General features: G+C 47.9%; 1 protein-coding gene across 5 annotated transcripts; it reads right to left on the bottom strand.

Moving 5' to 3' along the window:
- Nucleotides 1-14,347, bottom strand: CXXC1 (CXXC finger protein 1). Of its 5 annotated transcripts, none has more exons than XM_063936103.1 (14): nt 14,242-14,347; nt 11,081-11,190; nt 10,175-10,275; nt 6,316-6,449; nt 5,697-5,855; nt 5,209-5,364; nt 4,422-4,529; nt 4,097-4,281; nt 2,519-2,726; nt 2,323-2,433; nt 1,496-1,545; nt 1,276-1,372; nt 1,023-1,175; nt 1-233 (listed from the first exon to the last, which is right to left on the bottom strand). In XM_063936103.1, the coding sequence occupies exons 1-14, from the start codon at nt 14,242-14,244 to the stop codon at nt 87-89; spliced, it is 1,722 nt and encodes a 573-aa protein (XP_063792173.1). In that variant the 5' UTR covers nt 14,245-14,347; the 3' UTR covers nt 1-86. The 5 variants fall into 5 exon arrangements, with proteins under 5 accessions (XP_063792173.1, XP_063792171.1, XP_063792174.1 ...); XM_063936101.1 differs by lacking the exon at nt 14,242-14,347 and adding an exon at nt 14,166-14,195; XM_063936104.1 differs by lacking the exon at nt 14,242-14,347 and adding an exon at nt 14,166-14,195 and having other exon boundaries at nt 5,709-5,855.
- Between the last annotated feature and the right edge of the window lie 363 nt (nt 14,348-14,710).

Raw genomic sequence — 14,710 nt, 5'->3', positions numbered from 1 at the left:
TAAAAAAATCTGAACAAACATTGGTTTAATATAAAGCCTTTTCCCCGTGTAGACGATACAAAACGGAGGGGGCCTCCCCCCGGGGGTCAGCGTTCTGTATGCGTGCGCAGGTCCGTGGTGACTGGGTCGTGCTGGATGGTTTGGTGTAACATGAGAGCCAGGAGCCCCGCTCTGTTGGTCATGGCCATGCGGACATTACGCTCCTGTTCAAACAGTTCATCGAGTTTGTACCACTGCAAGGACAGAACACAAGAAAAGTCTAAGTGAGAGGTGGTTTGGCTCAAGGGCACAGGAGAGAAATCTACGAGAATAAAGAAATCGGGAAAAGAGAGGACGAATGTCAAGAAAGGAACAAAGTATAAACCCAGGAGCAAGAAAGGTTATACACTATGTAGACAAAAGTGATTGGACCCTGACAGCAAATAGATCAACGAGATGTTATTGACGTCAGTACTTTGTAGATCCACCATGTGCAGTGATGACTACAGACACCCTTCTTGGCAAACTCTACAAGTTCCTGGACAACAGCATGTGGTATATGTTTTACCATTCCGCCTTAAGTACAGTGACCAACTGCGACACTGAAAAAGGTTGAGTTGGTCTACAACGCTCCATCGCTCCAATTCATCCCAAAGTCGGGTTAGGATCTGGACTCTGAGCTGGCCAGTCCATCCGGTTACCAAATGCTCTGTATACCAGTCCAACGTCGCCCTGGAAACATGACATCGCGCAGCCTACGATGATCCCTTGATCAAACTCGGATAGCTCCTTCCGGCAAGTCATTTAGCAAATGATCTAAGTAGTGACCCTCTACCTGTTTTATACATTGATAAACACGTGTCTGCTGCAGGAGCACACCATCACGATTGTGCGGGTGTCCAATCACTTTTCTCTACATAGTGCGCTATACAAATAATAAATAAATCTGTGCACGTAGTGGACTAAACAATGATCCAGTGAACACAGGATAGGTATCTGAGAAGTCACTGGCGAACATACAATGTGAGGAACATGGAACATACCACGCGAACACGCTCCAGGTCAACCTCGGCGCGGCGCAGCTTTTCCCAACAGTAGTGACGGTTACACTTTCTCTTTGGTACCCGGCAGAATTCCCCTGTCGCGTCAAAGACGTCCTTCACTATAGGGCACCCGCACACTTCGTCTGCTGGCACCTGGTGTCCGAAAAACACTTAAGGTCAACAACCCGAACCAGGTTCCTCTGTGTGACCAATTCGGTAAACAAGATCCATGAAGGAAGAACGGGAACCTCACCTTGGGGTCTCGGGAATGCTCGGGGCATAGAACCTGAAGTCGCTTGCAGTAAGTTTTACTGTGAGGGTTGTAGACATCGCAGAAGAGACGCGTGGCACTGGAAAGAGTCGAAAGTTCTTTAATAGTACCGTGTATCACAAAACAGGAATGCAGTATGGCGGCAGGGTGGAAACGTGGGATAAAGAGGTAGACACAATGTGGAAGAGAACAAAACACCTACCCCTCGATTCTGGTTGGGTACATGGAGCCAAAGGATGTCTGACTTTCATACTGAGGAGCAAGAAAAGAAGCAACGATGAAGTGAATCAGCTACTTGGGGGAAAAGAAAAAGGAACAAGACCCAATGTATCCTAATACAGATATAACCCCATACAGATGTGTCCTCCTGCATCTTGGCCGATAGCGTGATGTACGTGCCCGTTCTGGCGAATTGCCATGCGCGCAGGCAACTCAGTCTGCCACACCGCTCGCACCATGAGATTCTATTGGATCGTGGGTGCGAGCATACACGTGCTGCAGCTGGCGGGCACCTTCCTTACGTTATGTATGGCGTGCGCGCCCGAACTGAGCAACAATTGACTTGCTCCGTCAGACGCTATCTAGTTTTCGTCAGCGTGCAAAACAATTAAATTCCCCCATAGAGGTGTGGATCTGCGTTAGCCTTTTATTATATAGGACACTCATTAGAAATGTTATTGTTAGTATTATTACAATGTGTGCAATGTTAATCATATCTCTGTACTGTAGGCACTTTGTGTGTTTCCCTTTCTATAGTACGAACTGTCCTAATACAAAATGTGGTTAAAACCACAAAACAAAAAACAGATATGTAACTACATCTATACCCCACTGTCTTAAGCCTCCAGTGTCCCCTCGTGGATAAAGGAGAAAACACATATGTAACTATATAGCTAGAGGTAGACAACTAATCTGGTTTCATCTAGTGCAACAGCTGCACATTTTCTCTTCAACACATCCCCAATATTACATCACTGGGAGCAGAATGATCCCCGGAGGACAGCCCCAGTCTAGTACAGAACTACTGACCTTTGCGTAGCAGCGCTCCATGTGTCTCAGAGCTACTTTGGGGTTGACTGGGTGGCCACAAGACACACAGAAAATCTGAAGGTCGGTGTCATCGCTGTCCCCGTCGTTGGTCTAGAACAAATATGAATAAGTTTGAGCACTGTCTTGTCCAAACGCCCCCCCCACATAACCCACCAACGACGAGAACCGCCCCTACCTCTTCATCCTCTCTGATATGCTGCTGTTTGGCTTTGCCGATCAAGGCCTCCAACTCGTGGAAGCGACGCTCCATTTCCTGCAGTTTGGTGCGGGCCTGCTGCTGCTCTCGACGGATCCGCTCCAGTAACTTCTTTCCTTGTTCCTCAGCCACGCACGGACTCTGCTGCCACTGCTGGATCCGCTGGGGGAGGATCTCATAGATCCGGCTGCAGCAAATAAAGAGACGGACAGTGAGATAACAACACAATCAAGAGGCAAAAACATAGACGCAGAAGAGCAATTTAAAGGAAATGATGAACCAGAATAACAGACCACAGAGCCCTTAATGACAAAACCAGCTAATTAGATATTTAAAGTGTTGTTTTTTTTACCTTTGTATATATCTTTAGTGGGGTTGCCCTCTTACAACCTTTGTAAATGCATTGCTTTATCTTTCTAGCTCTCTGCCTTACAGCCATGTACTTACATAATCTGCCGAGTGCTTGGCATTAGCTGCAATGAGCAGCTTTGTGTTGTAACCCATGGCAACGGAAATAAACATCTCGACATGATTATATAGACTCGTACTTTAAAAGCACTGAATGGAAGAAAGGAATTCCAGATCATAGGTCAACCCCATATGGGCGACATGGCGAAAAGGTCGACAGTGCTTTAGGTCGACCGGTACAAATAGTCGACAAGTTTTTTCTAAAAAAAAAACAAAAACTTTTTCATCCTTTACCATCCACGTGGACTACGAATGGGAAAAGTAACCTGTGCCAAGCACAGCGAGGCACCTTGCCCGATGGGGTGGCGAGCAAAGCGATACTGTAATTGAGGTGACATGTCGTTAAACAATAAACCTGACACAAAACAAAAAAATAAATAAAAATTGAGACAAACATTTTTTTATAGCGACCATTTCCATGCCGGCCTTTTGAATGTGTCGACCTTTTTACGGGTCCGGTATGATATCCCGGCATACAGGATGACGACTGTCAGTATACAGACAATGGCATCACGTCTGCCGGAATACCGGCAGCGAGTCCCCTTGCGAGCTCGCTGCAGGCCCCGTGCGCCCGCAACAGGTTCTCTTCCCACTTGGTTGGTGGCATGGAGCCACCAACCAAGTGGGAATTAGGGGCAGGTGTCGGGATGAGGAGGGCACAAACAAGCCAATATATTAAAGTTAATAAAATATTGATAACATCTTCAGAGATAAAAAATTGTCTACATAAAAACTGTTCCCAAATGAACAAACTACTAGTAACAAACATCTAATTATAAAAGAAATCTATAGAGGGCCGTACTAATGTTCAATCACTATCATTTCATTTCAATTCACTTATCATTTAGGATAACGCTTTCACCACAGTGATGGCATGAACTCCTAGTGAACTGATAGCCGACAAAATGGCTGCCTCCAGCATGCATAGGCTACAAGTACACCCTAAAGGACACAGGAAATATACAGGAAAACATCTGATGGAGAACACTGCAAGTTAGTCATTGATATCATATCGATTTGCAAAGTCAACAGTCAGATAATGTATCCAGTACACCTACGAAGAGAATGGCTCAGTTCTACTGGACTTACTTAGCGGCCAGTTTCATGCCGCAGTCATCCGAGCAGTACTTCGAGTTAGCCCTGGCGGGCTGGACACAGTTGGGCCCTAGACACTGGCGCAAAGAGGAGAAATCTCTGCTTTCAAAGCGTTCGGAGTGCTTGGCTTTGTCCTTGTGTCTCTGCTTCTGTTTGTGTCTCTTGTACTTATCGTCCTTCTGAATGATAAAAATAATAATGAAAAGCACAATGAAAAAGCGATCAGCGCGCTGCTGGGATAGAGAGCGTGAAAGCATTATGGTGGGATACCATGCGCCAACACAATATCTCAAATTAATGGGCAGAAATGTTAAACTACCTTTTTGTCCGACTTCTTCTCACGCCTCTTGACATGCTTGACTTTGACGGCTCTTTTCCTCAGGACAGAGTCGAGAAATGGAGTGTCATCTGTGTCACTGAGCCAGGGCTACAGAAACACAAGTAAGGTCAACACAATACTGATGCTGGACCTACAAGAACTTCCCTCTGGTCACCACAATGCTGGACCTACTAAAACCTCCCTCTGGTCACCATAATACTGGGCCTACAAGAACCTACATCTGGTCACCACAATGTTGGGCCTACAAGAACGTCCACAATGCTGGGCCTACAAAAACCTCCACAATGTTGGACCTACAGGAACCTCCCTCTGGTCACCACAATGCTGGACCTACAAGAACCCCCCTCTGGTCACCACAATGCTGGACCTACAAGAACCTCCCTCTGGTCACCACAATGCTGGACCTACAAGAACCTCCCTCTGGTCACCACAATGCTAGACCGACAAGAACCTCCCTCTGGTCTCCACAATGCTGGACCTACAAGAACCTCCCTTTGGGTACCACAATGCTAGGCCTACAAGAACCTCCCACTGGTCACAACAATGATGGACCTACAAGAAACTCCCACTGGATACCATACTGCTGGACCTACAAGAACTTCACTCTGTTTACCATAATTGTAGACCTCCCTCTGGTTATCACATTTCCGGACCTACAAGAAGTCCCACTGGTTACCAGAATGCTATACATACAAGAACCTCCCTCTAATTACCACGGTGATGGACCAACAAGAACTTCCCTGTGCTTCAGGCAAAGCTCATTTACCAGGTTGTGATCATCAAAGGCTCCTCCAGCGCAAAGCGCTTGATACAGTTCTGGATCCAGAGGAAGATCATCATCAGACAGAGACCCGGTCAGGCTGGGTGGTTCCGGCGTGTCTCTAAACATGGAGAGTTCGTCGTCTTTCACGCGGAGCATTTTCTGAGGAACAAAAGCATCCGAAGCTGTGAGAAGCTCTAATGTCAGATCGGTTCTTATACTACATAAAATTGGGGGTAATACGCTTAGCTGACATTCCTCAAAGGCGCCAAAACTCCTTCGAATTCCAGGCTTACTGCACCTTTGAGCAATGTTAGTAAACACCACTGACTGTTCCAAGGAAGGAACAGTCATGACGGGGGAAAGTTACTTTTATAGCAGTGCACCGCCACCCAAAGAGCAGAAAAGGTTGATGACCAAAAGACGAAGGTAATTGGAGAAAAGAAATGGCTACAGCAGCACAGAAAATAAAGCTCAGAAAATAAATCTCTTACTCTTGCTCTCACTTGACATTGACGTAAGCGACACTTTTGACGAATCTTGTTGGGACCCCCAAACTTCTTCATGTCTCTGCAAAAATCACACTGGCCGCAGTCCTCGGTACGGCTGCATGATTCGCACTCCCCACACATGCGGGCAGACCTTTTAATCTGCTGTTGAAACAACAGTCACAGATCGTTCCCAATTTCCCTGCATCAACGCACACTAATATCTTCTACTCTCCAAACTGCCCAGTAGCATTATCGTGCACCTGTCGCCAGCCCACAGGGAAGGGAGGGGCAGTTATTTTGTGGGACGAACCAATTTTCACGCCGGCGTAACAAATCAATACCCTCTGAACGAGTGACGTCACCGAGGGACACCGCCGCATTCTTAAGACTACTGGCTCCGGACCACAATGCAGCTGCCTCCGCTGTGTAAAGGCGACAGGTGTACATCACGCATCCATAGGCGTTAGTAAATTCCCACATCCCGCCGCAGAACACCATTCATAACATGCATGTACAGCATGCCACTACAACAACAGAGAGACACCTGGAATGAAACACATCACATTAGATGGCGGGGCCGTGCTCTGTCCTACGTGGAGCCCTATGTTTCCCGGCCTCTTACTTTGCTGCCACTGCTGGTACTGTTCCTCCTCCGGTCGCTCCTCATACTGTCATCGTTCTCATCTCTCTCCGGGTCTCTCTCCCTGTCCTTGGATTTCTTGTGCCGGTATTTGATCTCCAGATGGGGGTGTTTCTCTAAATGAGGAAATGAAGCGGAAATTTGCATTTCAAACCTTTAAATGGGCTAGACATTGCTCCCGTGGACGGAGTTGCCTTTTGTCATCTATAAAACCCTCCCACGTTTCAAGTTGTTCCACAATGGTATATACGGTTTCATAGACTGTTATACAGGCTCCAGCTTCCCTTTAATATGCTCTTTCCAACTGCATTCCGCTAGAGTGTAACCTCTCAGGAGCAGTTCCCTCTACCCTCTAAGTTCTCACCAGGGTTGGGGGAAAAAAAATCTTTTTTTTTTTTTGGTTCAAGCTGGGGGGTTTTTTTTGTCTTAAACCAGTTTTGGGTTTTTTTGCATTAATGTTTTAATGGAAAAAAAACCTGAATCCTTCTTATTATATTAATACTGTGAAACATTGCTATGCATTAGAAACCTTTTTCAACCATATTTTAATGCGTTCTAACCTTAGCAATCCAAAGTTATTAGGCTTTAATACGATTTATTTTACATAACCAATTTTTTACTGCTTATTCCTATTACATCTGAATATATGTAGATAGACTAAACATAAAGAACACTCAGAGATAGATGAAATTTAAATAAGAATGTTAGTTGTGCTTTTCTCCTGTCCTGTAGGACTGTTAGGGGAGGTGTTTGTGAAGTCTAATAGGCCCTTCACACATGCCGATTTGTTTGAAAGATATGAACGATCTCGTTCATAAATGAACGAGAACTCGTTCATATCTTTCAGTGTGGAGGCTCCAGCGATGAACGATGCACGGCCCCGCGCTCGTTCATCGCTGGTCCCCCGTCGGCTGTGCATGCAGGCCAATATGGACGATCTCGTCCATATTTGCCTGCACTTCAATGGAGCCGCGTGACGGGGGGAGTGAAGAAACTTCACTCCCCCCGTCACTGCCCCCCCGCCGCCGAGTCGCCCGTTGGACGTATCCGCCGTCGGGCAGCTCGGCGGCGGATCAGCATGTCTGTAGGGCCCTTTAGCTGATGCTAGGCAGATGTTATACCTCTCTGATCTGGTTCACGCTCACTATTTCTCTGTTGTGTGTGTGAATTCACTGCATTGGTTCAGCTTACTCAAATTAAGATCACAACAACAAGAATGTGGAATTGCAAGGGGGATTCATTTTAATAGTTTTTTTTTTAAGTCATGGCGCCGGGCCTGTAGTCACAGCATAATAATAATAATAAAAAAACAGGGGAAAAAAAACAGAAAGTACAATAGCGGCTCTCCCCCTTATTTACACCCCCGCACCAGTTTTCTGAGTATTCTTGAGTGTCTGGAGGAGCTGTGTGTCCTTGCTGCTGCAGCTGTAAGCAGAGGAAGGCGCCAAAAACGCCGCTGGGCCCGTTCTGAGGAAGCTCCGCCCCCTGCAATGGCGCCGGAGCTATATAGTTATTTATACTGGCAAAGTCTCCCAACAAGTGTAAAACAACACATAAATGCCTGTTTTCACCACCGCTGCCAGGGGGGCGTATGCCACCCCTGCGATAGCGCCGCACCAGCCCCCGGTTTGTACTCACCACTCTTCTCACCTTCAGGCTTTGTTAGGGATGTGTGGCGGTCTGCGATTGCGTTACCAACAACCTCTCAGGACGATGGTCCTGCAGCGGGGAAGCGGCTCTGATGCCTGAAGAGACCGGTAATCCCCCTCCCCCCCCCCCTTAACTCCCATGGTGCAGGTATACGGTTGCCCAAACAGCATTCCGAAAATAACGTTTAAAATAAACTGAAGAAAAACCCTGGAGCTTCCTCTCCTGAGGGAATATTTTTCTAAGCTGGCTGTAGGAGGGGGCATAGAGGGGAGGAGCCAGCACACCCAGCTGAAGAAATTTAAAGTGCACCGGCTCCTTTGGACCCATCTATACCTCATCGTATTAAGTGAACCCCAGTATCCCTTATGGATGTTAAGGTGCATACACACGGTGAGATTCGGGCTAACCGACAGGGGCTAGGTCGGCATCGCAAGCAACTAATGACTGTGCTTGTGATACTGACTATGGGGGTAATTCCAAGTTGATCGCAGCAGGAATTTTTTTAGCAGTTGGGCAAAACCATGTGCACTGCAGGGGGGGCAGATATAACATGTGCAGAGAGAGTTAGATTTGGGTGGGTTATTTTGTTTCTGTGCAGGGTAAATACTGGTTGCTTTACTTTTACACTGCAATTTAGATTTCAGATTGAACACACCACACCCAAATCTAACTCTCTCTGCACATGTTATATCTGCCTCCCCTGCAGTGCACATGGTTTTGCCCAACTGCTAAAAAAATTCCTGCTGCGATCAACTCAGAATTACCCCCTATGTGCGATTTTGGCTAAGTGTCAATTTTGACTATCTTTTCTACGAGATAGTCAAAGTTGACTTGCCTGCACAGTCTATCTAGGCCTGCGATGCCGACCGCGCGGGACTGCGCATCGGGATCGCAAGGTGACTTTCACCTTGCGACCTGCACTTACTTTTCTTACGATTTTGACTATATAGTCAAAATCTTAAGAAAATATCTCACCGTGTGTACACACCATTAGAGAATTTATCTATTTATTTATTTTAAAAACCCACTGGTGGTTTAATCCGAGGATCTTTATTACAGCCAACCTCGGTTCTCACCATGCCCTATCCTTGTCTCCAGCACACTCCACCTCACGGTCATTGGCTTTGACCCATTCTGCAGGCTGTCCCCGGGCACTGGGCCATTTGCCTGCTACTGGTATTAATGGTCACTCCCACAGGGGGGAGCTGTATCAGAAGTGGCAGAGTTGGTCCATAACAACCACATTCTGTCATTTTAGACTACGCCATATAAATAAATGATCGCTAGAAACACAGGAAACTTCTCCACTTTATCTTTCCAAAAATTGACACAGCTCCTCCTTAGTGCAGAATTTTCTTACTGTTTGATTTTCCCCTTGTACTGTCAGCTGGAACCGTTTTATATTATACTGTGTGTTTATATCATAGGGCACTATGGCCACTGGGTGGCGCCATATAAACAAGACATAATGTCACATTGCCCACACATTACACTACGCAGCATGTACTCAATACACTTCCATTGTACATAACATTGTATGTTCTCCCCGGGTGTGGTATGTAAGGTTGATGGTAAGTAGGTCGACAATGTTTAGGTCGACGGTAAGTAGGTCGACAGGGATGCTAGGTCAAAAGGGTCTTTAGGTCGAAATGGTCTAGGTCAGGCATGTCCAAACTGCGGCACTCCAGCTGTTGTGAAACTACATATCCCAGCATGCCCTGACACAGTTTTGCTGTCAGAGAATGCTAAAGCTGTGACAGGGCATGCTGGGATGTGTAGTTTCTCAACAGCTGGAGGGCCGCAGTTTGGACATGCCTGGTCTAGGTCAACAGGTCAAAAGGTCGACATGAGTTTTTAACGTTTTTTTGGTGTCGCTTTCTCCGTATAGTGACCGGGAACCCAATTAGTACGCCGTGCATCGGACAAGGTGCCTCGCTGCGCTCAGCAGGTTACTATTCCCAATCGTAGTCCACGTGGATCGTATGAAAAAAATAAAAAATGTGAAAAACTCATGTCGACCTTTTGACCTGTTGACCTAAAGACCCTGTCGACCAATAGTGGACGACCTAAACATTGTCGACCTACTTACTGTCGACCTAGAGACCGGATCCTGTTTTCCCCACACATCAGCATCAACTCATTTCCTCTGCGCCAACAATGTTCCATACACCTAGCCGCTTCCGGTCATTACCTCGGCACTGCATGCAGTACCACTCCCGGATAGCCTTCGCCATTTTCTCGGTGATGTTGATACAGTCGCCATGGAACCATTCGTTGCAGTGATCGCATCCTCTGTGCAGACATAAAACATAAACGGCCGTTGTGTGATCCATTACATATATAATATATAGCGTTCATTCTAGCACCCTCCACCTGTCACAACCCATGCAGTTCTTCTTTCCAGCCTGGGGTGTCGCGCTCTCCTCTGGTGCTTCTAGCTCACTCTGGTCTGTATCTCAGTGCTGATCTGTATATCAGCGCTGAGATACAGATTAGACTGTGCTAGAAGCATCAGAGCAGAGAATGACACCCCAGGCATGAAAGAGGAACTGCATGGATTGTGACAGGTGAAGGTAGGGTGCTAGAATGAACACTAATATGTATGATGTAGGGTCACGGCTACACATTTGCAAAACATATATCGCTGGCATCACATTTTCTTTCTACAAGCGTCAATCTATATGGTTCTTCCAGTATCTTTGACGAATACGACAGTTACACCTACGTAAATCATCCTCTATATCTTTTGCAATTTTTTTTTTTTTTTAGATATATTTTATTATAATAAATCCTCTCCTTGCCCAATAATAGTACTTAGGTTATATAACTGGTTTATTAAGATTAATGGGGTTTTTTGCTTGTAAGATATTAATAGTTTAGATCATGTTCTTGGTATAAGGCACTGCACTCTGCAAAATATATGAGCACAACAAAATGGTTCGTTAGGCATCAGCTGCACCACACAGATCCTACACAAACCCAAATCATCTGCCATCCCTTATAAACCACCTGACTGAGAAGAAAAGCATGCCTCATCAATATAGAATGAACCGATAATGTACAATCTCACTGGTTAAGCATAATATACTCGACTCACATCATGAAACAGTTGATGTCCGGCTTGCGGCACACGCAGTACACAGGGGCGTTCTCTCCATTCTCTGTCTCGCCCAAACCGACCAAATCTGGGTCAGAAAACTCACTCTCCTGTGGACCAGCACAGATACGGTCAGTCTCAAGTTATCACATTAATATCACAGAGGCACTGCGTCCCGGTAATTATTATGACACTTCATGCTACATAGTGCACAGGAGGGGACCCGATGCTGAGTACCGATCTCCAGAACACTAATTACAATGTGGCAGGCTAATGGGGATAGTAACGGGCATGGCAGAGAGCATGTTATCAGACAAGTATGGGATCAGCACAAAGCATTAATAAACTGGACTCTCCCCTCATTAAATCGTGAAGTCCTGTCTTATCTAGACGGTTCTTCTGCAATCTACACAAAGGAGAATAAGTGGACTGGATCTCTGTGCTGAGAGCATACGGATGACGGAGGGTGTGGGGGGTCTTTGTACCTACGGGTAACTGGGGAAGGTCTGTGTACAGTGTACATACAGGTAACTGGGGAGGGTCTGTGTACATATGGGTGACTGGGTCTCTGTGCTGTGTACATACAGGTAACTGGGGTATTGGGGTCTGTGTACATACAGGTAACATGGTTTAGGGGGGTCTGTGTACATATGGGTGACTGGGAAGAGTTTGTGTACATTCTGGTACCTGGGTGGGGGGAAATGGTAACTGGTGGGGGGCGGGTCTGTGTACATACGGGTGACTGAAGGGTGGAGGATGGATCGACTGAGGTTCTGTGCTGTGTACATACATGTAACTGGGGATGGGGGGCGGGGGGTCTGTGTACATATGGGTGACTGGGGTTCTGTGCTGTGTACATACAGGTAACTGGGGCAGGGGGTCTGTGTACATACAGGTAACTGGGGTAGGGGGTCTGTGTACATACAGGTAACTGGGGTAGGTGGTCTGTGTACATACAGGTAACTGGGGTAGGGGGTCTGTGTACATACAGGTAACTGGGGTAGGGGGTCTGTGTACATACAGGTAACTGGGGTAGGGGGTCTGTGTACATACAGGTAACTGGGGTAGGGGGTCTGTGTACATACAGGTAACTGGGGTAGGGGGTCTGTGTACATACAGGTAACTGGGGTAGGGGGTCTGTGTACATACAGGTAACTGGGGTAGGGGGTCTGTGTACATACAGGTAACTGGGGCAGGGGGTCTGTGTACATACAGGTAACTGGGGTAGGGGGTCTGTGTACATACAGGTAACTGGGGTAGGGGGTCTGTGTACATACAGGTAACTGGGGCAGGGGGTCTGTGTACATACAGGTAACTGGGGTAGGGGGTCTGTGTACATACAGGTAACTGGGGCAGGGGGGTGGGTCTGTGTACTGTACATACAGGTGACTGGGGCAGGGGGGGTGGGTGTGTGTACATACAGGTAACTGGGGCAGGGGGTGGGTGTGTGTACATACAGGTAACTGGGGCAGGGGGGTGGGTCTGTGTACTGTACATACAGCTGACTGGGGCAGGGGGGTGGGTGTGTGTACATACAGGTAACTGGGGCAGGGGGGGTGTACATATAGGTAACTGGGGCAGGGGGGTGGGTCTGTGTACATATGGGTTACTGGGGTTCTGTACAGTGTACATACAGGTAACTGGGGCAGGGGGTCTGTGTACATATAGGTAACTGGGGCAGGGGGTCTGTGTACATACAGGTAACTGGGGCAGGGGATCTGTGTACATACAGGTAACTGGGGTAGGGGGTCTGTGTACATACAGGTAACTGGGGTAGGGGGTCTGTGTACATACAGGTAACTGGGGTAGGGGGTCTGTGTACATACAGGTAACTGGGGTAGGGGGTCTGTGTACATACAGGTAACTGGGGTAGGGGGTCTGTGTACATACAGGTAACTGGGGTAGGGGGTCTGTGTACATACAGGTAACTGGGGTAGGGGGTCTGTGTACATACAGGTAACTGGGGTAGGGGGTCTGTGTACATACAGGTAACTGGGGTAGGGGGTCTGTGTACATACAGGTAACTGGGGTAGGGGGTCTGTGTACATACAGGTAACTGGGGTAGGGGGTCTGTGTACATACAGGTAACTGGGGCAGGGGGTCTGTGTACATACAGGTAACTGGGGCAGGGGGTCTGTGTACATACAGGTAACTGGGGTAGGGGGTCTGTGTACATACAGGTAACTGGGGCAGGGGGGTGGGTCTGTGTACTGTACATACAGGTGACTGGGGCAGGGGGGGTGGGGGTGTGTACATACAGGTAACTGGGGCAGGGGGGTGGGTGTGTGTACATACAGGTAACTGGGGCAGGGGGGTGGGTGTGTGTACATACAGGTAACTGGGGCAGGGGGGTGGGTCTGTGTACTGTACATACAGGTGACTGGGGCAGGTGGGGTGGGTGTGTGTACATACAGCTGACTGGGGCAGGGGGGTGGGTGTGTGTATATACAGGTAACTGGGATAGGGGGTCTATGTACATACAGGTAACTGGGGCAGGGGGGTGGGTCTGTGTACTGTACATACAGGTAACTGGGGCAGGGGGGGGGGTGTACATACAGGTGACTGGGGCAGGGGGGTGGGTGTGTGTACATACAGGTAACTGGGATAGGGGGTCTATGTACATACAGGTAACTGGGGCAGGGGGGTGGGTCTGTGTACTGTACATACAGGTAACTGGGGCAGGGGGGGGTGTACATAAGGTAACTGGGGCAGGGGGTGGGTCTGTGTACATATGGGTGACTGGGACTCTGTGCTGTGTACTTACAGGTAACTGGGGTAGGGGGTCTGTGTACATCCAGGTGACTGGGGTTCTGTGCTGTGTACATACAGGTAACTGGGGTAGAGGTCTGTGTACATACAGGTAACTGGGAAGGGTTTGTGTACATACTAGCACCTGGGAAGGAACTGGTATCTGTGGGGGGGGGGGGTCTGTGTACATACGGATGACTGAAGGGTGGAGGATGGGTCGACTGGAGCTCTATGCTGTGTACATACAGGTGACTGAGGGGAGGGGGGGGCGCCCTGTGTCCCTTTTATCCCTGAGACCATCCTGCCGCAGCGAGCGCTGGCAGAACATGTGACATACATGTAGCACACACATGGCAGCGGCGGCCTTGGGCCCTCACATACACACAGACACTCCGGTATTGTTATTATCTCACCATTTCGGCCGTTTCCGGTCTTCTGTCTTCACTCTCCGTGACCCCGGACAAACTTCCGGTTCCGAGTCACAGCAGTGACGTCACCTCCGGCGACATCCTGCTGCAGCTGCTGTATTACTGTTATGTAATACCACGTGATGCAGCAGCACACAAGGCAGCATTAGGCAGAGATAGAGCAGCCTCCTGTTCTGCTGATGTATAGGGGAACCTATGTGGTGTATAGGGGTCTATGTACTAAGCCTTGTAGAGAGATAAAGTACCAGCCAATCATCTCCTAGCTGCCTTGTTACAGGCTGTGTTTGTAAACTGACAGGAGCTGATTGACTGGAACTTTATCTCTCTCCAAGGCTTAGTACATAGGGGGTCATTCCGAGTTGATCGCTCGCTAGCAGTTTTTATCAGTCGTGCAAACGCTATGCCGCCTCCCACTGGGAGTGTATTTTAGCTTAGCAGAAGTGCGAACGAAAGG

This window comes from Pseudophryne corroboree, chromosome 8 (assembly GCF_028390025.1).
Source record: "Pseudophryne corroboree isolate aPseCor3 chromosome 8, aPseCor3.hap2, whole genome shotgun sequence".
Lineage (NCBI taxonomy): Eukaryota > Metazoa > Chordata > Amphibia > Anura > Myobatrachidae > Pseudophryne > Pseudophryne corroboree.
This window is presented reverse-complemented; position numbering and strand designations above follow the sequence as displayed.

Coding starts and splice junctions, on each gene's coding strand:
- CXXC1 (XM_063936101.1), bottom strand. Junction 10,276..11,080: donor GACATCAACTGTTTCATGAT/GTGAGTCGAGTA, acceptor ATGTCTGCACAG/AGGATGCGATCACTGCAACG. Junction 1,176..1,275: donor AGCATTCCCGAGACCCCAAG/GTGAGGTTCCCG, acceptor TTCGGACACCAG/GTGCCAGCAGACGAAGTGTG.